Below are 27974 nucleotides of genomic sequence, written 5' to 3' on the forward strand. Positions count from 1 at the left end.
CAGAGTACCCAACTACTTTTTCTTTTCAGACAATAAATAATTGGGATGTTTTACTGAAGAAGAGAAATAAAATAAAATTCATTGAACAATAAAAGGACAATGAGAGAAGAATAGGCTCTCCAATGCCATGCAAGCCCCAGGGCTGAGAGCTCTATGCAGGGAAGACCACCGCTTGCCGCTGCGCGTGGCAGGGACAGCACATCTATTCTCTCGTAAGTAAACTGGATTCTGCTTGCTTTTTTATGCATAAATCTGGAGTGACTCTAGGCATTCAATGATTGAAATGAGAATACAATTGAACCAGTAACCGTTGGTTATTTCAATGAAAACGAGGAACAAATACTGGCTTAGAGATGCCCCAAAATTGCAATATAACATGCTCTCGGGGCATTAAAGCCTATGGGCAGACATTTGGGTTGAGAGTTGAGAAACCTAGGCCTAGTAAAAATTTTGTGTAACTTATTGCTTCACAAATTTTGAAAGTTTGAATTTTGTCCCAATGTCCCCATGTACAAAAAAGGGTTGAGAATGCAGCAACTCTCTGAGCAATATCTTGAAATATATGGTCCTTTCTTGTTAAGTTACATAACATCATTCAGTTTGGAGAGTACCACTGTTGATAAACCTGCCAGTTCCTTTTAATTTCACGTTTAAACAACTCGACTGAGGTCTGAAGATTGTGATTTATTTCCGATTCTATTTTCTTTTTAAAAACTTTTCTTGGAAAAGTTTTTTGGTTTTTGGTCAGCACAAGAAAAGACTTTTCTTGGAAATGTAATTCATGAGTTCAGTGTTTCATCAAATATGCTTTTGTTAAGTGCTGTTGAACAGGCACATTACTCAGGGTCACAAACTTTAAGTCAAATCACAAGCAACTCCTGTCTGTTTTCTGTGGCTTCCATGCCTACCACAGAAGGCTAATTATTTTACAACAAAACTTGAGAAGTGTATTTTCTCCCCTAGAGCTGTATTTGTTCATTGTTTCAGAAAGTTTTGTGTTCCCAGAGCATGAATACATGTCTGCAGTTCATATTTTCCCACCAAAACCACAGGGCTTGATCCATCCACACACCATCAAGAACAGTCATGTTGAAGGTAAATTACATACTTAAGCAGCATTAACTTATGATCAATGCCAAATTTAAACCGCAATGAAAGAAAACAGAGTTCAAAAATCAATTAAGAATCAGAAGCATCTCTTAACTTGCCTAGGCTGTAGGTCTTCCAAGGTTACTGGTTAAAAAAACAAAAAAACAAACAACTCTCTAAATTCTTCATAATTGTTCAAGAAAAATACAAGTAATGCCTACTACCAATTCTGGTACTTGTAATCTTATTACAGCAGGTTTTGGACCATTCTGTCCTCAGAAAACAATTCACCTCCCTGTACCCATTTCTTCAGCAACCTATACATAATAGTGAGAGGAAAAAAAATCTTTTTTTTTTGTCTGATTTTGGAAACATTCTGTAAGCAGCTCTGGTCTGTGTACATTTATATTCCAATGCTTCTCTTAAATTGTTCCAAAAGAAAGACACAATTCTACCACAATTTTTTTTAAACCTTATCAGAAGTACTATCAACATAAAATGGGATATGACATGAGCCAACAACTGCCACTTTCAATGCATTAAGTGTTAGAAACAATCTTTTAGGCTTTTAACCAAAAAAGACAAAACCAAAGCCAACCATCACCACGCAGCCTTCACTTGCTGCACAGCAGGGATTGATTGATGAAGCAGGCCCAGGTCAGAACAGGCAGCACCAGTGCCTTACACTCTCATAGGTCACGAACCTATGGGACTTTACAGCATCTCCTAAGGCTGGAGCAAGCTCTGCTGCTGGTAGGAAGGCGCTGACAAGCAGAAGCAACACTCTGGAGCAGAACAGCATACTTATTTCTTATTAGGATACTTGCAGTGTGCCCTTGTAGCCAAAAAGGCCAATGGCTTACTGGGGTGCATTAAAAAGAGCGTGTCCAGCAGGTCGAGGGAGGTGATCCTCCCCCTCTACTCTGCCCTGGTGAGGCCTCATCTGGAGTACTGCGTCCAGTTCTGGGCTCCCCAGTACAAAAAAGACAAGGATCTCTTGGAAAGAGTCCAGCGGAGGGCCACGAAGATGGTGAAGGGCCTGGAGCATCTCTCCTATGAGGAAAGGCTGAGTGAACTGGGTCTGTTCAGCCTTGAGAAGACTGAGAGGGGACTTGATCCAGGTCTATAAATATCTAAGGTGTGGGGGGCAGAATGGCGAGGCCAGACTGTTTTCAGTGGTGAGTGGAGACAGGACAAGGGGAAACGGCTGGAAACTGCAGCATAGGAAGTTCCGCACAAACATGCGCAAGAACTTCTTTACAGTGAGGTGACGGAACACTGGAACAGGCTGCCCAGGGAGGTGGTGGAGTCTCCTTCTCTGGAGATGTTCAAGACCTGCCTGGATGCCTACCTGTGCGACCTGGTGTAGGGAACCTGCTTTGGCAGGGGGGTTGGACTCGATGATCTCTGGAGGTCCCTTCCAACCCCTACAATTCTGTGAAAAACAAGCACAAGCTTTGATGTGCATACAGACACTAACAAAAGGACACTCCTTGTCCTTCGTTAGTAGAGTTCTACAAGATACTCTTACCTTATAAAGCCAAAGACCAAATGTCACAAATGGCATCATAACCAGAACTCCTCAGTTCTCATTCACTGCACTGCCACAGACCCACTGGCACTTTAATCCCTCTGCATCTCTTCTCTACCTCTTTGGAATATGGACAATATCTGAATTCACTGGGTAAATGGAATGGATGAACTTCCACCTGCTTGTGAAAAGTTCAGGTGCTAGCAAGAAGACTAGTGCTACAACATATCTGGGAAAAGGACTTGAAACAATTGCTACCCATTACATTCACACTTACGTAAGGAATACAATAATAAAATTCACATACAAATATGCAAAAATTCAAAGAACTCTACATGCAATTCCAGAATCTGACAGTCTTCTGCAAAAAGCCATGCTTTACCCCCTTTGCCTCATACTGAGATAGACACAGAGTCTGGCAAATTGAGTACTTAATTTTTCCACACCTGTGGGTTTTTGTTGCTTTTTTTTCCCTCATTTGTTTTGTCTGTTTTTAATTTATGTAACATTTGCAGAAAAACAGTTTCACAGTAGTTTCCTCATCTAAACAACAGATTAGATGGCTAGGAGTGGTGAGGCTCTAGATGTCTAGAGAGCTGAGCTGATTATGTCAGTTCCATTTTTAGCACAACTTCCAAAACATGCTGACAAAAATGACAGAAATCATAGAAATACAGGAACAAAAGTCTCAGGGCATTGTTTCTTACCAAAATAGACATTTCTATTTTTAGGAATAAAAACAAACCAGAATAGTCATTGCTGTACAGTGTCTGGTCTAGAAAGGGAAGTTTCCAGACGTTGTACAAGACTTGTGAACCTCACCCAAAACCAAAGAAAAATGGGATCTGAAGCTCTTAAAATCGATTAAAAGTGTTAAACTCTGTTAAAGGACTTAAAAGTTTGTTCTAGTTCCCACACTGTTCTGAATCACTATTTTATCTTAATCACTAATACAGTCTAGTCTTTCCCCAAAGCCCATGGTTACTTCCTACCACATGCTCCCTTCCACAAATACAAGCGTAGGGCCAGCACTCACACTGTGTAGAAAGAGCCTTATTCCCTGAAAAACTTGAGATAAGAAAGAAGTTGTGATATATAATCTCCTATGACAGAAACTTCTTGTTTGGGAAAATCAGCGATCAAAAGTAGCATCATCATATACAGCTGAGTAAATGACAAAAATAAAGGCTATGTTTTGCTTTTGGCAATTACAAACGTGCCCAGTAAGACAAACAGGGGGCACGAGCAACTGCAAGGGGATAGAAAGAGCCAGTAATGGGGAATAAGATGCCAGATGATAAAAGGTTATATACATAATTAAAAAAAAGTCACTTTCCAAGATCTGGAAATTACGTGGATCATACACAGCTCTCTCAAACAGCAGCCAAAAATGTTCACGCAGTCTCAGGTCAGCATTTAGCAAAAGCCCACAGTGAAATTCATGAAACCTCTTTGGACACAAAGCAGTGAAATCAAAAAGCATGGATGTTCAAATTGCAACTCCGTCTTCCTGCAAGCACTACACACAGCATTCCTTTGTATAACTTTGGCTGCAAGCCCACTGGTTTCACCACTGAATGCGGAGACGCACTGTGAAGCTTTTATATTTGTGGAAGCGTGTTGAGAAACTGCCTGAGAAGTGCCAGCACGTCTGAAATGCCACCAGGCTGTACCATCTTCAAACCACGTGCCACATTAAGGAGAGATTAATAATTAAGACGGGAATAAAACAGGTCTAACGAGCCCAACTTAATAAAGGAAATAAAATTATAACTACTGCAACCTCTCTCCTTTCACGATGACCAAATACGGTGCACTGGATCAGCTTTCAGCTCCGTGCAAGGCTGGGGGGAAGGGGAAAGGCTCATTTAACAGTTGGTCCCATTTAGTCATACAGAGCTGGAAGGAGGCAAAAGGGTAGTAATTCAGTGATGAAGAAACTCCAAAGACCACGAAAAGCATGGCAGCCTCCTGAGATGGGGTTTGCCAAAAGGCTATTTTGGGGACGGATAGGGCTACAAAGCTGCTATTAAGCTTCGATCCTTAAAATAAGCCCATAAACTCAAAAAATATTTATCTGGAAGGGTGGCAGCCCAATAAAAGTTTTATGAATGTTTTAAAGCTGCCCTGTCAAGGGGCTGGCCACTCAGTCACCTCCCTCCCTCCCAAAAAACAACACCCGCAAGAAAGCAGGGCCGTGTGTCAGGTTCCCAAGCAGGAATAACAGGACAGCCTGACAAATGGCCTCCTGCCATCCTGCACAGAGGCTCACAGCACACAGGCCTCTTTGCCTCCACCATGGGGAGCAGGGCCTCCATCCCAGCAGGGAATAGGATCCTCTGGAAGCCATCGCCTGGCCTCTCAGGGACCTGCTCCTCCTCTGTGGCTATCACCTGTTGGGAAAGTCAGCATACCTAAGTAAGGGACATCACAGAGGAACAAGAAAAATCCCTCAGAGAGGCGGACAGCAGGACGGAGTGAAGGAATAGGGAAAGTCAGCTCTGAACTTCCGTGCATCTCATTATTGTTAACACTTAGGGCTATACACTGAAAAAGGAAAATCAAGCTGATGCCACACAGGCAAAAATGCTAACTTGGTTTAAGAACATGCAATTCATTTGTTAAAGTGTATATGAGGCAATTCCAGATAGAAGAGGGACGCTGTTTCTTCCTCTTGCTACACATTTTCTCCTTTCCAGTACTCCCATAATTACCAAGTCTAAAATCCCATTCAAAGCTAAACTGGAGCAAACTTGGCACGTCTTCAAAATCCAAGGGAGACAGCCATCCAAAATGTCTCCTTTCATTTTGTCACATAATACATGCATGAACTTTAAAAAGTCAAGCAGAAATCAACCAGCCAACTCCTAACCACCTCAGGCTTGTGGCAGAATGAGCCACCCACCCTGAATCATAGAATCAGTAAGACTGGAAAAGACCTAAGATCCCCTAGTCCAACTGTCCACTTACCGTCAACACTCCCCCACTAACCACGTTCCTCAGCAATACATCTCACTGTTTCTTGAACACCTCCAGGATGCTAACACCACCATAATAACAGCAGCTCCCTGGGCAGCCTGTGCCAGTGCCTGACCTCTCTTTCAGAGAACTTTATCCTAATACTCAACCCTGATGCAGCCTGAGGCTGAGGTGCGATGCCCACATACACAACAGAGCAATGCAGACTTGCCTGGGCCACAGTGGAGATGCATGGCTGTGGCCAGTCCAGGGGATGGTTGGCAAGACAGATGTTTCCTGTCATCAGTGTGATGTCTGCACTGTTACAGATATTTTTCTTTATGTATTGTGTTACTCCGGCTATCTTAGTGAATTGCCCATCTTGTAAAATTCTTTTAATTATGTTATTTTCTTCTTATCTGCATTATCTAAAATTATTTATAGTATTTTCATCATAGTTTCAAACACTGGCTATAAACACTGCTGCAGAAGTTATTAGGTGGGGATCCATATACATACATACACACATCCATATACACACACAGACATACAATTTACTTTACAACCGCCCTGAAATGCTGTAACGTGATTTTATTTTCTCAACTTACTTTTCCACCAAACAGACTAGACCGAGAAGATCCAATCTGCCTTCCCCTGGGATCCCTAAGCAGCAATCTTCCCCCAATGGCACAGCACTGTCCTGTACTTGAAGCCTTGTTGGCTGCTTCTTTCTGGGGGAGCAGCAGAGTCGCTGAGCCAGAGTTTGGCAGGAGTAAGTGCTCTGTTAGATTAAATTTCAGCATAATGTTCTCGATAGGAATCGGAGCACCATCCCTAAAGTGCAACGGGAGGGTAAAACGCCAACCACCAAGACGGATGGTTTGTTTTTATTTTTATAGAGATTTTCTAAACCTCAACTTTCACCTCTTAGCCCCCACCCCCTCCTGTTCTCAGTCACCTCCAATCGCCCATCTGTCTGCTTCATTTAATAGAAACCTATATTTCCTTGCTAATGGATGCATTTGGCTAAGAAGATAATCTCTTTGTGTTCGCTTCAGTTGTCACATTCCTGTTATCATATTAATACTGATTAAATACAAAACCCGACGTTTAAGTCAGACCCCACACATTATTTAAAAGCGACAAGACGTTCATATTTTGGCACTTTGAAAACCTCAGCCAGCATGGAAGTGGCCTCCCACTCCAAACACCTCCTCACCTTTGAGCCAGAATACCACCCATATGGATTTTTACAGGACAGGATACTTTAATAGTGACTTCCTATTTGAGATCAGTGAACAAAGTTCAGGTTTCCTGGAAAGCTCTAGGACTAATACAAACCTCTCCCAGGAAAAGTGACACCGCAGGTCAAGCAGCATGACTCCGGGGGTTACAAGACGGGAATGGTCAGCACAGATCTTAACAGCCTCCAAAACATCCAGTGACAACTCATAGCCCCTATTTGTGCCTCAGTTCCCCCAAAGTTGTATGTGAACATATTTCACAAGCAGTGAGGCTAGTTTTAATGTCTGTTTGGGTTCTTCGTGACTACATACCTGAGGCACAGCAGAAAAATGAAGTACAAGTTGCCAGGCATCACATCAGCCAAAAGCAATTCAACAAAGACAGGGATTTAAGTCATCTTCATAATATATCACAGGCATAAAAGCATATTTCTAACCCTAAGCAAAGTAATTCCCCAAATTCCAGAACAGCTCTACACATCAGAACTACGAGGGGTGCTCTGAAAGTAATGCCTCCTGCTAGTTGGCAGGATGGCAACAGAGGTTGAACATTCCCACCAGTATTCCATTATATTGTATGGCTATGCAACAGATGGCAGCAGAAGGGCCGTCTGGTAAAATGGTGTTTGACACTGTGAAACACGTATGAAGCAAAGGAGGGTAACTGAATTCCTCCATGTGGGAAAAATGGCACCCACTGATGAGCTTGCTGAATGCTTCTGGAGACCAAACAGTGGATGTGAACAGTGAGACAGTGGCTGGTGCACGTCAACAGTAGTGACAGTGGGTCAGCTCTGCTAGTGCAGAGGGTTTTTTCCTTTACAAGCACAACATGCAGGCTTTTGTCCATTGCTGGTGAAAACGTATACCACTGATGGTGGTGACTACATTGAAAAAGAATGCTTCGTGGATGAGAATTTGCTGTATCAAATAGTGTTATTATGCTCTTTGGATCTGTTGCAGTTCCCATGGAAATAAATAGGAGGTACTACTTTCAGAGCAACCTACATATAGTGCAGCAGAACCCAGTCAAATTCCCTTCCCACTTCTCATACAACAGTCACCAACCTCTATAGAAGGAGGCTGAGATGGGAAAGCTACTGAAATGAACCAGTGAGACATAGGGTCTAACTCACAGCTCTATTCAACATGTAACCATCACTCATTTTTAAATAAAAGCTAGTAACATGGCTACTTATTTATTACTTAAGATTTATCTTTGTTAATTTTAAGAACTACCATTGCCAAGTCAATAGAAGCAAAAATTAGACAACTTCAAAGTTCTGGTGAAATGAGTTATATATTTTGCTGTTTTTCAAAACTGCAATTCACTAAGAGCCTAAGTTACACGTACTACTCATCTCTGTGTGCAAATGTCAAGTCTATGAAAGCACATTAATTAGCCACAGGCACTACATGTGCAAAGTATTTATGAGTTACTGAAGGCAGACTCACAGTGTTCCACTCCCTCCAGTTACATCCACTTTTCCTAGAGCCCAGGTACCAATTACAGATGCTCCATTCTGCCCATACCCTTCTGAAGAAGGGACGCAACACCTCCTGAACAACTCTGGAGCAGATGAGGTTATACCATGGTCAGGAAAGCTCCCCTGAGATGTCAAGAAGGCTAACTAACCTTCTGAGATCCGTACAAACAAACAATCGAACATGGAGAGCCTTGAACCGAGGGGCTGCTGTTTACCTAACCCCTGAACTGCAAAAGACATCAATCCCTGCCTTATTAAAGAAATGCATACGCTAGCCAGGCATGCCTGCTTGATCAGCTCTCTCCTGTTCACAGCTTCTCCGGGGTCGGAGGAAGTTCCAACAGGCCCTGTTCCATAAATAAAATCCTTCTGGCTGGCGATAACTAAATTGTATTAAGACTGGCTCAGACAGCTTCAATTAGAAATAATCGACGGGGTGGACTGAAATACCCTGTATCAATTTGCTTACAGCTGGTCTTCTCCTTTTCCATCTCCAAGAAATTTTAACTACCTGGTTCAATGAAAGCAGCAGGGAATACATAACATGCTTCCACACACTATATATGTAATCCATATGCACGTGTTCTGAAATCAAAGGCACTTGCAAATAATACATGAATAAAAGCTTGAAGTAAAGAAAGTCAACAGATATCAAACTGGAAATTCCCAGCTATCAGCAAGCAGAATCTGGGCATTTCAGATTCTGAACGCATATCCTTCCTTCACAAGCTTATGCATTTCTCTTTACTCAAGTCCTAGGAGTCATCATTCAAGTATATTGTAAATCCCTGCTTCCTTTATGAAAATTAGACAAAGTTATTCAATCAGATTAATTCACAACAGAAAACTCTATAACAGCCTCTTTATGAATACCACTATTAAGATCTACAGCTTTATTAAAGACATTTAAAATCTTTATGTTAAACTACCTGCGTTTTTTTCCCCAAATCTGAAATAAAATTGATTTCCCCCCCACACTGTTAAAGACACACGATCTAAATGAGAATCACTCTTGCTTTTGTTCCAGCATGTTTACTCTGAAACCTAGTAATACATTTAAAAGTACCAGCAAAATGTATGATGATCAACTGAACAGAAATAGTCAAGTTATTCTATTTTCACAGGTGTAAGAAATTCATGAGATTTTGGCAAGTAGTAAAAAGATATTTATATCTTATTATTCACTTCAGAATCTTCTATTTCTATTTGGCCTTCATCATGGCTGAGTCAATAGAAAAGTGTTCTGAAAATATTCAATTTTTTAAAAAAGAAAAAGGGAAACAGAAAGGCAGCGACAGACACAGGCAGAGGGAAACAGACACAGGCAGAGAGTGCATGAAGCCTGCACTGAAGTTTCACTCCAAGTAACAAATAAAACCAGCAGCAATTTACTGAATAAATGTAGTTTTTCCAAGCCACTTGGCATTGTCTCCATTTTGCTAATACTTATACAACCTGCACAGCTTTTCATAGGCAAAATCCACAGATGTGGCTTAAATTCTCCTTAAGCTTCCCTTTCACAATAAGGATGAACTACATGGACATGGTACAGAGGTTGTTCATCTCCAGCTCAAAATAGGAGCCATAACTCAGCTTTCAGCTTCTGAAGTGCACACAGCAAAGATCCGGAGTGTGGAACACGTGCTGTGGGGCAGAAAGCACAGCTGAGAAGAGCTGCATCTATTTGAAATTGGCGCTTGTTGGAAAAGGCAGACTCCCCTTTCACACACTTACTCAAAATTAATTATTCAATTAACGGTGATCAATTAATGACGATTTTCCCTCCTGTCTTTCTGAACAGTTCTGGAGCAACAGTTAACAACTTTTTTCCTCCCCACATCAAACAGAATCTCAATCCTGCTCTGAATGTGCACGAACTCAATACAAAAAAGCCCCACCATGTCTCACGACTAAAACCAATGACATTACGTCCTCAAAATATTTACTCTGAGCCATAACAAGGAAAACATGAAGAAAAACTGTGGAAAAAAGTCAGGGATCAGAGAACCAGGCATCCATTTCCACACCAGCTCCAAAGGGACTATAATCTCCATACATCTTCTCAGGAGCTTCTTGTCAGAACAGTCGATTGCAATGAGCCATGAAAAGAAAATCTCCAGTTCACGATATACAGCCTGCTTCTGTCAGTGGGAACTCTCATTTTTTAGCACGTTTTCAGTCCTTGAAAATGTCTTCTTTCCCTTGTGCCAGTACTGCTGCACCTGGCACACTCTGCTTGGCATAGCCCATGTTACCATTATGCTAGCTTGAAAAGATAATTCATTGCAATCAAAAAACAAATGCATATTCTTCATGCTGTATTCATATTGCTACACCAATCCTGATGAGCTGATACTTTACAATTGCACAAATGGTCCCTGCCCTAATGCATCCATACATCAACTGGTCAAAATAGAGAAAGGGAATGTTATTCTTATTTCACAGACTGAAAACTGAGAAAGTAAACAAATGCATTCAGAAGTAAATACGTAGCTGGCAGCAAAGCCATGTACTGAATTAAAAATCCTTAGGTGCACAGCAAAAGACTGCACCACACAAACAATGTTGTTCATTTATATACAAAGACAATTTTGGATGAAACAACAAAGTAATTGAGGGCCTGGCACAGCTCCATTTTCTTGGTTTAGGGTTCTATAGTTGTTAATATATTTATTTCATAAAAACAAAAACCAGCTGAGGTTGCTCAGGGCTGTGTGGGCAAGGACAGCTGGCACAGGGAAGGACTGCTGGAGTCAGAAGAGGTACGTAGCCAAATAATGAGGGAATTGGGTGGGAAAGGGAGCGAGTACAGAGAGATGGGGGTAACAAAAAAAAAATGGAATTGTGTAGCTAATCAGCTGCAACAGCAAGGAACGGGTTCTCTGAATTACCAAATTGTCTTGATTTCCTAACCTGGAAGAGCTGGAGGACCAAGAGGAAGAGGGGCAGAGGGATTTGAGGGCTCAAAGGTTTAAGAAGCTGTTATGATAAAAACCTCAGTACAAACGCATGCAACATGGAATTTTTGTGATTGAAGTTACAAGCTCAGATATAAGAAGAAAGGCTTTTCTAGGCAGGATGATGGTTTTTCTTCTTTATGTATACCTTTTATTCCAGCTTGAAGGACTTTCCACAGCTTTTTAATGGAATAATACTGTAGTTGGAGGCAGGAAATGCTTCTGTCGCTTATGCAGAGTATTACACAAAATCACGTTGTAGCAGACCCCCTATCAAAGCAGGTCTGTTAAAGCTCCAGTTATTTCCTATTCCTATTAAACGCTGAAATCCCTTTGTGAAAACACAAACCAAAAGACTGCTTTACACAGACTTCCTTGAAATCAATGCACACTATTAAAAAAAAGCTATTTCTTGTCCCCAGCCTCAAAACACAGATCAGCCTCGTAAGGTTAGCGTCCTTGTCACATGCCAGTTCCCATATCCACTAAGCACCGGCCACTGTTCCAAGTCAGCACTTCAAATAGCCTACAATCTGCAAACCACAAAGCTCCAGGAAGCCCTCGTGGTGTGTGTGTTTTTAGTCAGACTTCAAATAGATATTGGAACAAACGCTTGTGGAAAGGGAAGGTGAAAGGCCCAAGGGATAAACGATCAAAATCGAGCAAATAAGCACAAGCACTCTATAGAATGGGAAAGAAATTTCATTGTAAGAGAGCATGTGAATGCATGATCTATCCTTGTGGAGATATTTAGCAGGATCAAAGTTAAGTTAGGTAAACAGTGAGAATATATGCATTTTCCACTGCAAAGCTATGAGTGAGGACTAACACCCGGAGGTGGTACAATCCTAACTTGCACATAAGAGAACAGAAAAAGATGGGGAAAATAATTAACAGTGTATAGGCTACAGCCCTGGGAACACAAGCTGGCTCTCATAGATTCCACAAGTGGGAGAGCTCCTGGAGATACCTGGTCACTTGAGGAAGGGCAGAAGGAGCAGCTTGTCAGGAAATCCCATGTGCTGCCTGGGCACAGAGGGTTGCACAGTTGCCTCACTTGTAACCCTCCAGAACTAAACTCCATGTTAGACATCTCAAAAAGCAGAGGCAGCAATTATAAAACATGCCAGTCCCCAGCATGTTTTGGAGGCATCATTCTGAAAGTCTTAGGATTTTGGCAGTCCTCTGTATAGACACTAGTCCTGTAACTGAACGCCCAGGGATCCTCTGCATTGCTCACATTTAGCTGCACTGACATCACCTGTGTTCTAGGGAGGTGGGGGAGCCCCATGGAGATGTGGCACTGAGGGATGTGGTCAGTGGGCATGGCAGTGGTGGGCTGGGGTTGGACATGGTGATCTTAGTGGTTTTCTCCAACCTTAAAATGCTATGATTCTTAGTGAGAAAAAGGTGTTTTTTTTCCTCCCACTGCTGCACTTATCTGAGCAGCAGTGAACTTCCATCAAAGTTAACATCAGAAATGCTAATTTTACTTCCATCAGACATACACATTCAGTTACATTTTTGAAGAAAACGTGCCTGGTCCCTTCAGTATGTTTTCCAAGGCATCCACTGAAGCATCCCAAATCTGTACTGCAAAGCATAAGGGTTCTTAAGCTGAACTACATGAGAATTCAACCAGAAATGGATATTTCCACTTGCTCTAGGAGATGATATAAGGTATCACAGGATTCTTTTATTATTATTTATTGGTGCTCTAAGGTTGCCTAACCAAGCTGTACAGACACTTAATAAAAAACAGTAAGCTATTCTTAAGAGTAAAATGTTTTTACACTTGAAATACAGTAAAAGAGTATTGAATCTGCAAAATGAAACACCTAAGGAGGACAACAAAAAACAGAAAATAACACACTACCTGCTCTTGTGCATCTAGTATGCCATCAAACGAGACTTCGGGAGTATTTCATCAAAGTAAGAGCCACTGTGTTGTTCCACGCCCTGGTCTAATGAATTGTTTGCAACTTTGGCAGTGTAAGTCCAGCAGAGTCAAAATTAAACGCAGAACTGATTTATACAGAACAGTACATTTGGTCTGCAGTAACTATAGCAAGGCTTCTCCATTTCAACAGTACAAAATCTCAGATGACAGTGCTGCTAAAATTTTCCAACTTAAATATAGCTTCATTCAGCAGTTGTCCATTTATGGAACGTATCAACTATTAGACAAGCTAAATAAGATAAGATTCCTTTTAAGGGGGAAATCAACTTAGTCATTTCTGAATTTGAATATTAATTTTGGCAGCCTCCAATATGACCATTTTCTCCACTTTTTTCCTAGAAAAACATAACCTACTGCAAAAAAACTCCATGTAACAGAGGGTTTCCTCAGCATAGTAGGCAAAGCTCATGACAGTCAGATATTGGCATACATCAGCAATATGAAGCAGAAAGATAGTAGATAATTTGGAGAAGGTCACTGGATAGATTAGTGGTGATGTGGTGGCAAGCAGGAGCTCAGAACACAGCAGCTGGCTCAGCTACATCAATTACAGATGCATCCTGCCAATGATCTAGACTATGCAATAGGGTCCAAGTAGCTTGCAGTTGCTTTTGTAATTACTCAAGGACCAGCAAAGTAGCAGCCATAAATATGCTTTTCTCCCAGGGAATGTAATTGTCCACAATAGCTACATTCCCCAAAATAATAAAGCCTGGATTAACTGGGAAGACTTGTGACCACAAGAGACCCTACACAGAAGTAAGGTTATAACAAGCAGCAGCACTACCAGCTCTCTGTTTCACCACAAATCTCAAGATAAGTGTACTACTTTTGAAATCCCAGATCCTAACCACATGCAACTGAGTGCAAATCTCAGTTTAAGTTAAGTATCAAGCTCTTGTGGCTTAGGAGAATCTCATATATATGCCTTAGCTTATCTAAGAAAAGAAATAACCTTTGTCTAATTTCTTTTTCTTTTTTAATCATTCATTGGAGGCTTACCATTAGGAGTACTTTGGACAGCTGACTACCAATGTCATTGCCAACTGAAACAACAACTGATCAGTTTTAGAATACTTGTAAAACCTCACAATGTGGAGAATGCTTGGGCAACAACTAACTGAGCTACATTTTATCCTGAAATTAAGATAAACAAATTCAACTATAGCGCCCTTCTATTTTGCAATGGGATTTTTCCAGTTACAGCACTAGAGCATTTACAGGTCAGAAACAAATCCTCTCTCCCTTGCACATCACTACCACAGTGTGAAACTGCTGGCAGAAATATTTGATAGCAATAGATGGTGTTACTGGCATAAGACCTCAGAGACCAAGAAAGATGGGCAAGGTGGACAGCAGAAGTAAACTGGAATAAAGAACAGAGGGATCGGAGAGAGAGGAAAGAATAATACAAAAAAAAAAAAGTATCAAAAAGGTAAATGGAGAACTGGATAGAGATCTGCAGATAATAAGAGAAAAACGAATGTATACAGGTAATCTCCAGGGATTAAAAGAATATAGTAAATCCAAGTGGCTCATGTCCTGTAAAGATAACCATTCTGTGGTCAAACAAATGCCATCTATTGGAGTTTTTTTTTTCTTATTAAGATCCTCCTCCTCCTCCCCATCAATCACAGAAATTTCATGTTTAGAGCAGGACTCCAATGAGATGCAAAAAGTAAAGGCACTGACTACTCAATGAGGAAAAATAGCACATGACAAAAGGTCAATTGCTAAGCATCACCCAAGCACAGCAACATTTTACTTGTTTCTTTAAGTGTAGGGAACACAACTGCATAACTGGAGCTTGTATCAGAACGCCTGTGCACAGAGAGTAATGAAAATACTTTTTCTAGTTTTAAAGTCACAAAGTAAAGCACTTAATATTGTCTTTTGAAACAATTTTCTTTCAGACAACACCTACATCTTCACTGCTTTCAGAATACAGACTAAAGGGTCACAAATGCATGTTTTGCATAAATAATAACCCAAAAGCATAAACACAAAAGTCGGCAAAGCCCAGAATTGAAGCTGGGTTTGTTTGTTTGCTAAGCTCACACCAGTGCAAGTGTAAGATGCTCTGTCAGTCAGGGCAGGAAACAGGATTCCAGCCACACTGCTCCTTAGCATTATTTCAGGACTGGTCACAAAGCAGTGCTACTTTTTCCTAAAGACCACTTTAGGAAAAAAAAAAAAGACCAGTCCTGCCTTCAAGAAGAAATCTGATGGTCATAGCCATAAATAGTGGAGAAGGAGGGAAAATTGCTCCATTTCACTCTTTTCAGTTACACTGCAAGACTAGCCTACAGGATACTCAACACAGGGGCTTATACTGGACCTGGACCTTTTTCTTCCCCAGGAGCGCTCATATTGCTAACTTATCTGTACCTGATAATTTCATCATCAGTATCTGCAGGATCCCAGGAGATCAACCTGCTAAATATACACTCCAATGGCAATTTAATGTTCAAAGATGAGCCCAAACTTCCCCTGGGTGCCCTATTTATGCTAACGTACAATTACCAACTACATCTCAAACCAATCTTGAAATCAACAAATCACCTTTCAAAGCTCTATGATAAGACCTTGTCTGTAACGACTGAATTTTAAGACAAGACCAAGATCTACTGATATTGCCTTCAAAGAAGCAGGCACCTAGTTAATAAATTAACACTTTGACTTCTGTTTTCATTCAGAAGGAATGTGCACAAATCTTGACTTAGATCCTGCAAAAACCAATTAAAGGTCAATAAATCTGGACATCCAACACTGGAGGTCAATACGGGCTTACAGGGTGTCACTGCTCCCCAGGTAGGTTTGAGTCCATCAGCCCAACCTCTTACACAAATGCAAACTCCCAGCTCCTATGTGGTCACCAAGACTTTACACTGCTACAGTTTAATCCGCTCAAGAGAGGATCATGCAGGGAAGTGATGCTTCCCTGGCAGCAATCCTCTCCCAGCCTCTGCCCATGCTGCACCAGCCAACTCCCACAAAAAGGAAAGACGGAGATTTATGCTTGAAGTACCCCTTAAGGATTTTAGGTTTTGTTTGTTTTAGAGAGTAGGAGAAGAGAGACTGTGAAAGAACAAGCAGAGCTAATCTCTAGCTTTTAAACAAAACACAGCTACACAGATTTCTTCGCCCTTGGGCTTTTGTTTTTCCTCTTGACTGAAATCCTGCTCAGCCTCACCTGATACTGACAGGGATGGCAACCCACCAGACCCTTGCAGCCAACATTTCTTTTTTTCTTTTATTAAAAGAGGAGCCAGGCTGGGCAAGCGTGGACAGTAAATGTACCTAAATTTCATTTGGCCTAAGAGAAGAAGATTATCCTATTTTAATGCAACACAAGCAAAGAATTCCAAATGTCAAGATCTCCCACAAAAAAAAAAAAAAAAAAAAAAAGCGTGCTGCTTAGTGACAGGATGTTTAATTATTCTCAGTGCAAAGAAAAGCCTGAGCTTTTTTGGAGTAGCTTAGCCTACTCCACTGCTGCTGATGTCAGTAAGGACTGCCCTCCATATCTCAAAGCTGGGAAATGACATTTACTTACAGCTGACCACTTAAAGCTTCTTTCCTACAACTATTTAAAAGAAGAAACTGCAATAACACACCACAAGGGCCAGGTGCATAGGGGTGCTGAAAGCTACCTCAAGTGAGAAAACACCCCCATGAAAAAAATATATAAAAAGCACAACACAATTGAGATATTTCTGTATTTCTTAAAGTGAAAATATGAGAAAATGCATTGTACACATTGTATTCCTGTTGCCTTTTTCCATCTTGGCACAATTCTCGTTTCCCTAATATCATTTAGCCTCTACCTGATTTCATTAAGTGGAATACTGAAAAAACAAACTGCTTTGAGTCCAACTTTTCAACCCATGTTTTTTAACCAGAACTAAAACTTTGCAGAGCAGAACTGCTGAGCTGCAGTTCTTACACCAAAACTTTCCCTCTGACATTAACTACTTCAGAAGGTAGCATGGGATCTTGTCCAGCGACCCCAGTATTCAGCAAAATGGAAGACACTAAACTCAACTACACACTATTCTCTGGAATACACCGAGGGGGAAACATTTAGCATTTCTGCCCCTACTTCCACATAACAGTATGATGGATTCTCAAGACAAGACACATTGATTTATTACCATTTACACCAGCACTGCAGGACCCCAGAGCCATGTGCCTCCGGAATTGAGAAACACATCCACACTATTACTGCACACTGATAGCGCATCCAACTCTTCCACCAAGGCAAACAATAGAAACAGTGGGAACAAACTCATTCTCTCATATACAGTAACACAAACGAAAGGCAGAAAAGTTTTTTACTACAAAAGACACGGTCACTAACAGGTTTGTCTTCACCTGTTACAAGAAACTTAAAACCACTATTGTCATGTACAGGTAAGAACAGCAAAGTAAAAAAAAACTTGTATTCTAATTTTCTCATTCATATCTCTTCTTAGGAAAGTGTGCATTTTATTATATTTAAATTTGCTCAATTCAAAAACGCATTCAGCTCTCATGAGTTTCTTAGATATGCACTGCTTCTTTCACATTAAGCAATAACGCAGCTTAACTCATTTCGTGTACAGCAATTTTCACTGCATTGAGTCAGAGAGAGATGCGAACTGGAGCCAAACGCTGCAGCGCATCAGAAAGGCGAACGGTTTACTGGCACCTAGACAGCAAGGACAGACAGACAGACAGTGACCTATGCCTGAGATATTGCATATTCCAGTTAGACTGAAGTCGCTACATGTTACAACAATTAAGCACGAGACAAACACAACTTGTCAGAACCGACCAAATGAGCATATCTGGAGACAATCTTTTAAAAGACGTCGTGAGGCTTATCAAACCACATTATGATTTTGCAGACCAAGCAGAGTTTTACAGGGTCAGTTCCTGGGTGAGAGACAGTTAAACAAAAGCCACAATTAGCAACAAGTTATTCAAACCATTCAGTGAGCTTTCTTCAGAATTCATCTAATGGCATGACATTCCTAGGTGCAATGTACGTTGAAATAAGTGTATTCCAAAGTATGTTTTGCTAGCTTTTGTACTCCTTAGCACACCTAAACATACAGCTCCTGCCTCTCCAAACTCGTTCTTGATCTCAAAGGGGAACAATACTTTTCACTCATTTACCTTGACTGTATAACGAAGGGCTCCCATTTACAAATAAAACAGCTGCCACCTATCACCCACCTCAGTAAGAACCTCATTAATAGCTCACTCTTATACACAAACACACGTACTAGCATTACTTACAAAGCATGGTGCTTTACATTTGCTTTTAAACTGTTTGTTTTTTAAGCAGCTTGTTAAACTAGACAAAAATCTCTTGTTAGTTTAGAAATTGTGTCTCTCTCTCTATGTACTTGATCGCACAACTCGTCTGGAAAGCAAGCGTCTTCCTGTCGACTGACATGCCTTAGAAGTTATCTCACAGTTAGAAGAACACTGACAGCCCTACAGAATGGCAGGTCTGCCAGAAAACACAGGAGGAGAAAGAAACAAAAACAAACAAGCAAGCATTAAAAAAATCCACAACACAACAAGGAACAACCAGATGCTGCTGCTAAGAGTCTTTTCATTCAGGTAATAGAAGAACACAACAAAAGTTATATCTTTTCATTGAGGTAATAGAAGTGTGTCCCAATGTAAAACTATAAACCAGCTGAAAAAAAATACATTCTTCTACTTCCCACCGTCTTCTTGTTTGTGTTTTACCATGAAACAGGCACAGCAAACATCCAGGCTTATTTACACAAGTACTCTCCAAGTAAAACATTATCTTCCTCTGCTGAGATGATTTGGCAGAGCAAATTCAAGTGACATCTCTCAACAGTCAAGTTACTCTGTGCTTTGTTTTATTTCATGTTATTAGCTTTATTTCTACCTCCCTGGACCACCCTACGGGATTTCTCTTCACTGTGTTCTTCAAATACTTGCAGATAATCGTATCTCCCACTTAGAAATCATTTAGCCAAGTTTCATGCATTCCTTTTCATCTTCTTTCCCCCATAAATCAATCCCTTCAACCTCTTCAGGATTCTTGCTGCTCTTCCCTGAACTTCTTCCAAACTGCTGACATCTTTCAGAGGCTGAGGAACTTCCAGTTGCATGCTGTACTCTAGATGTACTTTTGTGCTCTGCGGAAAGATAATTAAGCCTTTTCAAGAAATATTAATGCCTCAGCTCTGGAATAAGTCTAAATCAGATTTCATAACATTTTAATAGTACAAATAGCAATTATCCCCATTTTACAGAAAAGCAGAGAAGTATCCTAAGCACTGCTGCACACAAGCAGTGCCAGAATAAGAAACAGAGCTGCGCTCTGCCATTCCCAGCTATGAGGTCTGCCAAGTTTCAGCCCACAGATGATGTAACACAGCGTTCCCAAGCTCTGATCCACAAGCAAACACGAGCCGTGCCCGAGGGACAAGGAACAACACCGAGAGCCAACGCGTCCCGCACGAGTGGGCACCAGTGGCACCAGAGCAGCACCCCAAGGTGCCACGCCGTACTGCCACCTCAAGCCAACAGGGCACAGCTTTCTGATGCATCTACCTGATTTTGATTGCTTTGTTTCTAAAAGCAGCCCCCAGCTGCCATGAGGTTACCTCCCTGAACAAGCTATTCAATTCCAGAGGTTAAGGCTAGTTTTAAAGACAACAAGACGGACCAGACTGCGGCAATTCAAGGCAGTTTCCAACTTGCACGTTTTTTTTTCCCTTCCCTCCCACTCCCCGACACATTTGTGAAAGGATTGCAGAGAAATAAATTCAGACCAACTGAAAGGAGCTCTTCACAAAAGCAACGTGGTACAGACTCTATGAAGGGAGGCACAGCCGAAGGATGAGGGAGAGGGAAGAACTGGACCAGTTAAATTTAATAAAAGACTCAAAAACCCACAAACAGGATGCAGACACATTAAAAAAGCAACACTGACCTAACAATGGAATGTGAACTGCAGTTGACTTAAACAGCATCACAGCAACAGCCCTCCCCCTACACACATCCCTGTAACTCTTAAAGAAACAGGGATTTAAGCCTTTCCAAATTTTGTTTTCTCCTGTTACGCACTTTCAGCTTGAGCTCATGTTATCTTATTGCCTCTTCCTCCCAGATAGCAAAGTACCCAAACTTGACCCAAACTGCAGAAAAGCAAGCTAAGTGGTATTATTCTGCCCATCTTACTGAGGTGTTAATTCCAGCATTCTGTCTACATATCGATGGTTTGCTGTTAAATGCCAGAAAAGTCCAACCATGTTTGGATATGAATACCTTGGTGAAAGGTATCGTTCCTTCCTACTCAATAGGCGAAGCAAAATTTCATAATGCTGTGTACAATTTTCTTAACATGACTGCTGATTTGCAACTCCAGTTCTTGCTCACCATCCACAAAGATGACAGCCACAAGAGTCCTTTTTAGGCTTCTCCCTTTCTCACGAAGAATAGTTTCACCAAAATATGAAAATGCCACTGTCAATGGCATCCTCCCATTGTTCTTCTCTTTCAACACATTTATGTCTTCAGGGGAGAAAAACTACTAAGAACACCACCGCATTTTTTAAACAAAAACTTCAGCTTGAACCCCTGTCAGTGTTAAGGACACTTACACATCATTTCACCCCCTGCCTGAAAGTAGGAAGCTCAACGAACGCTTAAATGCTTTTCTGTATTAGAAAACCCAAAACATACATATGCCAGGCATAGCCTCTTTCTTTAAAGATGCAGTGTGCCTGTTAATTAGGCTTACAAAGCTGTTTGGAAAGTCTAGCATTTGGCGACAAAACTACTACTACAGATATATTAGAAAACAGGAGTCTTCACCTAGTCAGAAATTCTTATTTCCAAGGCAAAAGAAATGAAATTTGCTGAGAGTCAAACTTAGTGCATTTGCATCAATCAGAAGTTAAACAACTTAAAATATTACATTGGTGCCACCAAACATCACAATTCCTTTTTTCCAGTTGTACAGCAGAATAATTTTGTCCATCTCTCTAAAAAGGGTGGTAGATTAACAGTGACAAAGGGCTGCAAATTTGAGAGAAATTAAGTACTGCTAGTATATCTAAAACCATATCCCATGATTTGAGTTAAATGCAGCACCTATTATTACCTGTTGAAAAGGCTTAGAGCCACTTTTTCCACTAAGAAAATAGTAATGACACTTAAACTCCAGCACCCCTCATTTCTGATGCTCTAAGCTAGGGAGGCATAAATCCTTGCTGCAACTCACCAAGTATGAACAAATACAGTACTATACAATACCACAAAACTAGATGCAATAAAAAAAACCTCAAGATCTCTAAAAACTCATTTATCAAAGTGCTTGTAGTTTTTGTTTGAAGGGAAGATAGATAATAATATGCAGAATGAAGACGAGTTCAAGAACTGGCATCCAGTACACTCTATTTAATAAGTATCTACAGGTAAAGATGATTGCAGGTTTGTTTCCCTGTATTTGCTCAGAAGGGCTGTGGAGAAAATTATACAATATATTAAGAGAAGAGAGATTTCTAAAATCCATTTTGGGCAGAGCACGATTTCCACATTACTGACACGTACAGAAGTCATTTTGAGACCTGAGTTCATTCATACGCAGACATGCCTGCTGGCCACTGAGTCTCATAACACAAGTCATTGCCCCCAGCTCCTAATTAGAGGTGGTAAAACCCACCAAATAAACAGTCATCCAGCTGTTTTGGAGATGATGCCACAAAATTTCAAGGAACTATTGGAGACATTCAGGCTTACAATATGAGAAAATCCTCTATACTTGACATAGATTAGAGCATATCAGTTATTGAGCACCTACCTGGAATTCGGATTTTAAATTTACCACTCTGTCCAAAACCTCCATCTATTATTCCTTCTTCTCCTGTAGATAGTTTGACTTTTAAACCCACAAAAATCTGGATGTTTGTTTCCTTTTTAAACAACGAACGGCCAATCACGCTGTAATCATCAATCACCTGCAAAAGAAAAGGCATTATGAATTTACAATCTGAAGTGACAAGAAAAATTAACGTATGAGATACACTGGTGACTTCCATTGCCCTGCCCTTGGAAAACCATTTACCCAAAAATGAATAAAAACTCTAGATGACTCATCTAAACTGATGAGTCTAAGATAATTAGCATCCAAAAGTAGAGAAGACTATGTGCATTCACGTATTTCTGCTTTTACCTCCTTCCTTTTCACACAGGAATACTAAAATGTGCATCAGAACATGCTGTAAAGGTCAGTCAATTAAAATCTTTCCTGCTTTGAAACCCTTCTGTAAAAGTCACTTATGTACTTATGCTCAAAAAAGTTTATTCCATTACTTATCCTAGAGCTAAGTACATTATCTCCTACATAAGCATTTCTCTCTTAGCTCCAGAACTGCACTCCAACAGCCACACTTTAAACGAAATGACAATTACTTAGAATTTCTAAATGCAGCCTTTTAAATATTCACCTTTACGCACCCATTGATTTGTTAAAGTAAAAGCCTTATGACCATTGTATCCGACTTTAATTTCAAGGTTTGTAACCCAGTGGGAAGAACCATTCCAAGTCTGGATTCCTAATTAAGCTATCAGGAACAAGAGGCAGCAAGGTTGGCAGGTGAGGCAAGATAAACAGCCCTCCCTAAGGCATTACTAAGTATAAGGTGCAGCCAAGTGAGCCTAATCCCGTAGGTGTGAATATCCTTGTATACCTAATGTCTGGAGTTACTGTACCTCAGAGCAGCAGCAAGAACCTTTATTTACTTATCAAAAGAAATAAGAATGTATTGCTTAAATCTCCTCATGATTATTTCTTTTTGGTAGCAATAGTTGCTGCTCTCCCTCAGATCTTAGGAGTAACTTCCACCCGCAGGGCAGGCACAGGCCAGGAGCTGCCTGCATCCCTTCTGTCACCCTGATAAGGGAAGCACAGAGCTCTGCTTCCAGCAGCCAGAGCCATTCAGTGCCTCAATGCCCACTGCCTGGCGTGCACCAGGAGGTTCCGGTTCCTCTTCTTTTGGTATCTCCCTGCTCCAAACAAGCACTGCTCCAAAATACTTTGTGAACCCGTAGCAGTACTATCACCGCTTGGCAACCTCTGGCTTAAATTCAAAACAGAACAATGTCTTTTACTTAAGCAACCAGTGGAGGTGGGGGGAGATAAGCTTGCAGGCATGCTGGCCTTTCTTTGGGTCTGAAGCAGCAGACTATCACAAGCTGTTCATTCCAACCTGAAGCTGCACTTACATTCTCAAAACATTCATCCTTTTTCTATTGTACAAGCTGGTCCAATCAAAATACTATTTCTTCCTATGCTACTTTTGTTCCTACAACTAGGATGTGAGACCCGAACACCCCCCTGCAGGCTATGTGCTTCTTCCCTTTTGTTTCAGCCTCTTACATTCCACCCATACACCCACTATTTCGGTTGCTCTCCCTCACAATGGCCCATGAGTCCAACTTCAGACAATTTAAACACATTTTATTTTTCCAGGAGTGCTTCAAAGCTACTTTTAAGTTAATTGAGACCTGTATGGCTTAGAGAACAATCGTACTCTACCAGCATGGTTCGGTTCAGCCTCCCCAGCAAAGCTGTCCTAAGAATTGAGCAATCTCTACAAACGTGTGCTACAGGCATCAAGGGCTCCCAAATAAAGCAGCAATGATAACCACAATCAACACCATTTTTTTAAAGCACCTTTTCTTCCCCATAAGGAGATGTGATTTTATGGCACATACCCCTCCTTTGCCAATCGTTCATCTTCTGCCCGTATTCCCATTATTCCCTGAACATCGACATTTGCCATCAGAAGATGAATCTCCTTAGTAGTGCTTAGCAACTGCTGGAATAAAACCCTTACAGGCTGAAGACAGCCCCACACATGAAGTACAACAGTGCCCCAACCCCAAATCAGCCTGTCACCGATTTACCCGTGAAGACAACTTAGTGACAGATCGCTGACACGAGCTATGGTAGTTAATCAGTCTTTGCAGTAAAATCAATAGGTAAAGGGGTACAGCCTGGAGGTAACTACTGCAAAGGAAACCTCATTTATCTCAACTTTGAGACAATTTTACAAAAATAGTAGAAAAAATACTTTTTAGTCTTCGTTTGTTAAAAGCCACAGAAACGCGTCTCGTTCTCTCCAGTTGAAACTGACCACTTCCAATTACTCTACCAGCAATTTACCTCGGATCACTGGATTTTAAGTTAATCCCCTCTGAGTTTTCAGAGCATCTACAACAGCAACCACTCTGCCTGTTAGCTGAACGGCCTTTGGGGAGATCTCTGCCTCTCTCTCAAACACTTTTTTGTTATAAAATATTATTAACTTAAAAAGCCAAGCGCCGCAAAGACAGTAAGGGATATGCAGTCTGCTCCGAAGCAGCAGCAAGGGGCCTAGCAATGAGGGCAGACTAATTTTATTAACTTCAGGGAAACTTCAAAAAGCTTTAGGGCTTTAATGCCAGACAGAGACGACCCCGAAAGTCAGTTTAAGTGCTGCATAAACAAAGGATTAGGGCAAGAAAAAGCTGAAGGCTCCTTGCATTTCTTGTTTATATTGTCATATGACCTAGTGGGAGTGGGAGAGGGCTGCCTCTCTGACTTTAATCCCCTGTGGTGTACAGTGGCGTTTCAGTTCACTGACCTACATTACGATAATATTTTTATAAATTTATGGGCAGAGGTGCAGCATCAAACTCACTTAAGGACTTTAGAAAAAGAAAAGGGGTAGGGGGGAAGAGAAATACCCAGAAGAGAACATTTTCTGGCTGGTGTAGTCTCCCCCTCTCCCTTAGGTTAGATCAGCAGCTTAGAGAGGGATTTCAAGTTCAAAGGGAACGTCTCTGTTACTCTTGTTTTATGGCTTAGACCAGAGGACACAATAGCACTGAGTTTATGAAATATCCCTTCCCACTTGGCTTTTGTGTTTGCAAGAGAAAAGTAAATAGCACTTTATAACCATAGGTGAAGTATGTGCATCTCAGGCATGTAACACTTTTGCTAATACCAAGAAGTTCACCGAAAAAATAAAGCACCTCCTCACACTCCCCAGCCAAGCAGTACTTACACTGCAGCATATTGCCTGCAAAAATGCAGTTAACGTTACATCTGCCAGCACAGCGTGAACCACAGCATAACAGTAAGGACAAATAACCATGGGATTTCCCTTTGAGCAAGGATAGCGAGCTATACTGCCTACCCTGTTAAACCACCATTAAAAAAAAAAACAACAAAAAACTACTGTCATACTGTCATCAACACCCTCTCAAACAATCCATATTTTGTGTGTGAGTAATTCCATGTCTTAATACAACTGAGAAAAAATACGGGGATCGGAACCAATGCACACAGCTGCAAAGGGAACAGACCTGTGCCAGAGTGAACTGGGAAATGAAGATTGAGTCAGAAAAATTAAAATATTATTCATATAATATAAACATACAGAAATAGCTAGAAAAAGATGGAGCAAGAATAAGCTTAAGTTAAATCAGAAAAGATTATACTGCCTTCAATCAGATAGCAAAAGAAAATTATTTAAAAGTGATAAAAACAGGGCTGATGAAACTTAGTAAATTGAAAACATTATCCATTGAAACCAAAGCAGAAAGGAGGAAAGGAAAAAGAACAAAGAATATAAGATTAAACCTGAAAATACCAGGTAGTATTACAGTTTGTTCTTTAGAAGAAGTACACTTGAGACATCTTCATCATGATCAGTAACAGCTCATTAGTTTCTAGAACACTTTCAGAACACTTTCCATTTCTGCACAGACACGGGAATGTTTTGGAGGCTGCAAATTCCTGCTCTCCCTCTTTAAAACGCGGGTTTGTGCATTTAGGGAACAGCTGCACATGAGGCCACAAAAGGGCAAAGCTGAAAAGAACTGACAGGATTTCAGTGACGACTGAGTTTGCAGCTTTTTTAATTCTCCAGAGGCTGTTCTTGCTTTTAGTTCTTTACCAAGACCTAGGTGAAGGACGTGGCAAAACTAAAGATTTGGTCAGTTACGTTGTTTCCTCAAGAGCTTACATCAGTGTGAAAGAATTAGAGGCTTTTCTTTCTGCAATTCCCTCCTGCACCATAGGCCTGTAGTTGTGCACAGGGCTCCCTCTGAAGACCTTCTTCTCATCATCTTCCAAGCAAACAAACCAAACTTCTGCCTTTGAACATGAGCCCAGGATGCATGAGAAGAAAAGTTCATCTCCTTCAGCACTTCACGTCTCATTGCTGTTGCTTTAACAGAGCAGGAACCCACCACAGGGCCATTAGCTTTGGCTTTCAGATGTTTGCCCCTTCTCTCCAAAGCCAATGTTTATTGGATGCAAGAGGTATCTTCCTTTCTTTGCCTTTCTTTCTCTACAGAAGTGCAACAGTATCTGAGAATTTCTAAGAGCCAAAAAGCAAAAACAAAAAAACAAAAAAAAAAACCCACCACCTTTGCTTTTCCCCAAACATTTTCCCATCAACTGTAACCTGGTTAAAAGCAGTACAGTAGTAAAAAGGATTCTTCACTATTGAGCCATGTAAACAAGGCCTGACTGAACTCTAAAAGCTCTGTGCGTACCAGTTCAAGTCTCCAGGCATGCACAGGTAGAAACAGAGCACTAATATGCTTACGTACACCTCCACAGCGCAAATTTCATTCAACTCTATTTAGATTTCTGACAGGTAGAATTCCCAGCATGGCCTAGTTAAGAACACATTCTTTTCACCAAGAGAAGAAAACAGTTGACAGCATGATTTTAACGTTCACAACAACCTGCACTGTTTCCTTTATGTAAGAAAAGACAACATCATCAGGGAAGGAAAGAAGAGGTCTACACTGCTCAGGACTTCCAGCCCCAGAGAAAACAGTTCTGTCTGGAAGTTATAAGAAGACTGAAAACCTGTAATGCTCGCAGATCAAGCAGGAAAGGGGTGAGCTGTTGTGCAGAAGTCCTGACCGTGGCTTGCAGCAAGGCCAAAGAAGTCTCCTGGGCCATGCTTCTGATCAACCAGAAAGACTCATGATAACATCACAACTGAAGACCCTCACACAGCTTTCTTCACTTATTTAGTAAAGTTCTGTGGTCTTAAACACTCAAAAAGAAATATCATACACAGCAAAGTTAACTTTGGACAATGCATGACTCCAGTGCACAGCAGCAGATCAACAGGCATGATGACAGTAATTTGAATTGTTTGTAAAGGAAACTGCCTAGATATAACTTGGGAAGGTCGACAAGAGCAAAGAACAGAGGCTTACAAACTCCTCACTGGAAATGAAGCAATGGGACAGGACAGCAAAAGCCTGCCCAGAGCAACCAGAGGCGAGGGAGATGGCAGACGTACCCCTGCAAAGACACCACACAGATGTACACGTGTCCTAAGTCTGTCTGCTCTCCTGATGCTCCCCAGCCTGCATACAAGCCCTCTGCCCAAGCCCAGCATCTGCCACCATGCTTGGAGAGGCTTTATCCTGATGTCTGGCTACCAGCCTGCAGCAGTAAGCCGTACGAATCTGTGCTACACTGCTGACTACCTCCAGTCCTAATGAAGGCATACAGTAGAGGGATTGTTACAGTTCAGGAATACATGGTTTTAGTTTCACTTTACCTTTTTACTTTTAAAAATGCCTAGGAAATCACATTTATATAAAGCTTAAGTTATTTAAGTTGCAGAATTGGGCACTTAAGTTAAGAAATGCCAGATGTCCATACAGTCTTACTCATGTCCCTCTTTGATA

The 27974-nt window shown here is 41.1% G+C and overlaps 1 protein-coding gene across 1 annotated transcript in view; it reads right to left on the reverse strand.

Moving 5' to 3' along the window:
• The window catches only part of EEFSEC (eukaryotic elongation factor, selenocysteine-tRNA specific), a gene marked incomplete at both ends in the record, with an annotated part of 113256 nt that overhangs the window by 18532 nt on the left and 66750 nt on the right, over positions 1-27974 (reverse strand). The window contains one exon of the mRNA XM_079540455.1: positions 22066-22222. Coding sequence (XP_079396581.1) covers positions 22066-22222 — 157 coding nt within the window. The remainder of the gene's footprint in view (positions 1-22065; positions 22223-27974) is intronic.

Source organism: Tetrao urogallus, assembly GCF_951394365.1.
Source record: "Tetrao urogallus genome assembly, chromosome: 10".
NCBI classification, from domain to species: Eukaryota; Metazoa; Chordata; class Aves; order Galliformes; family Phasianidae; genus Tetrao; species Tetrao urogallus.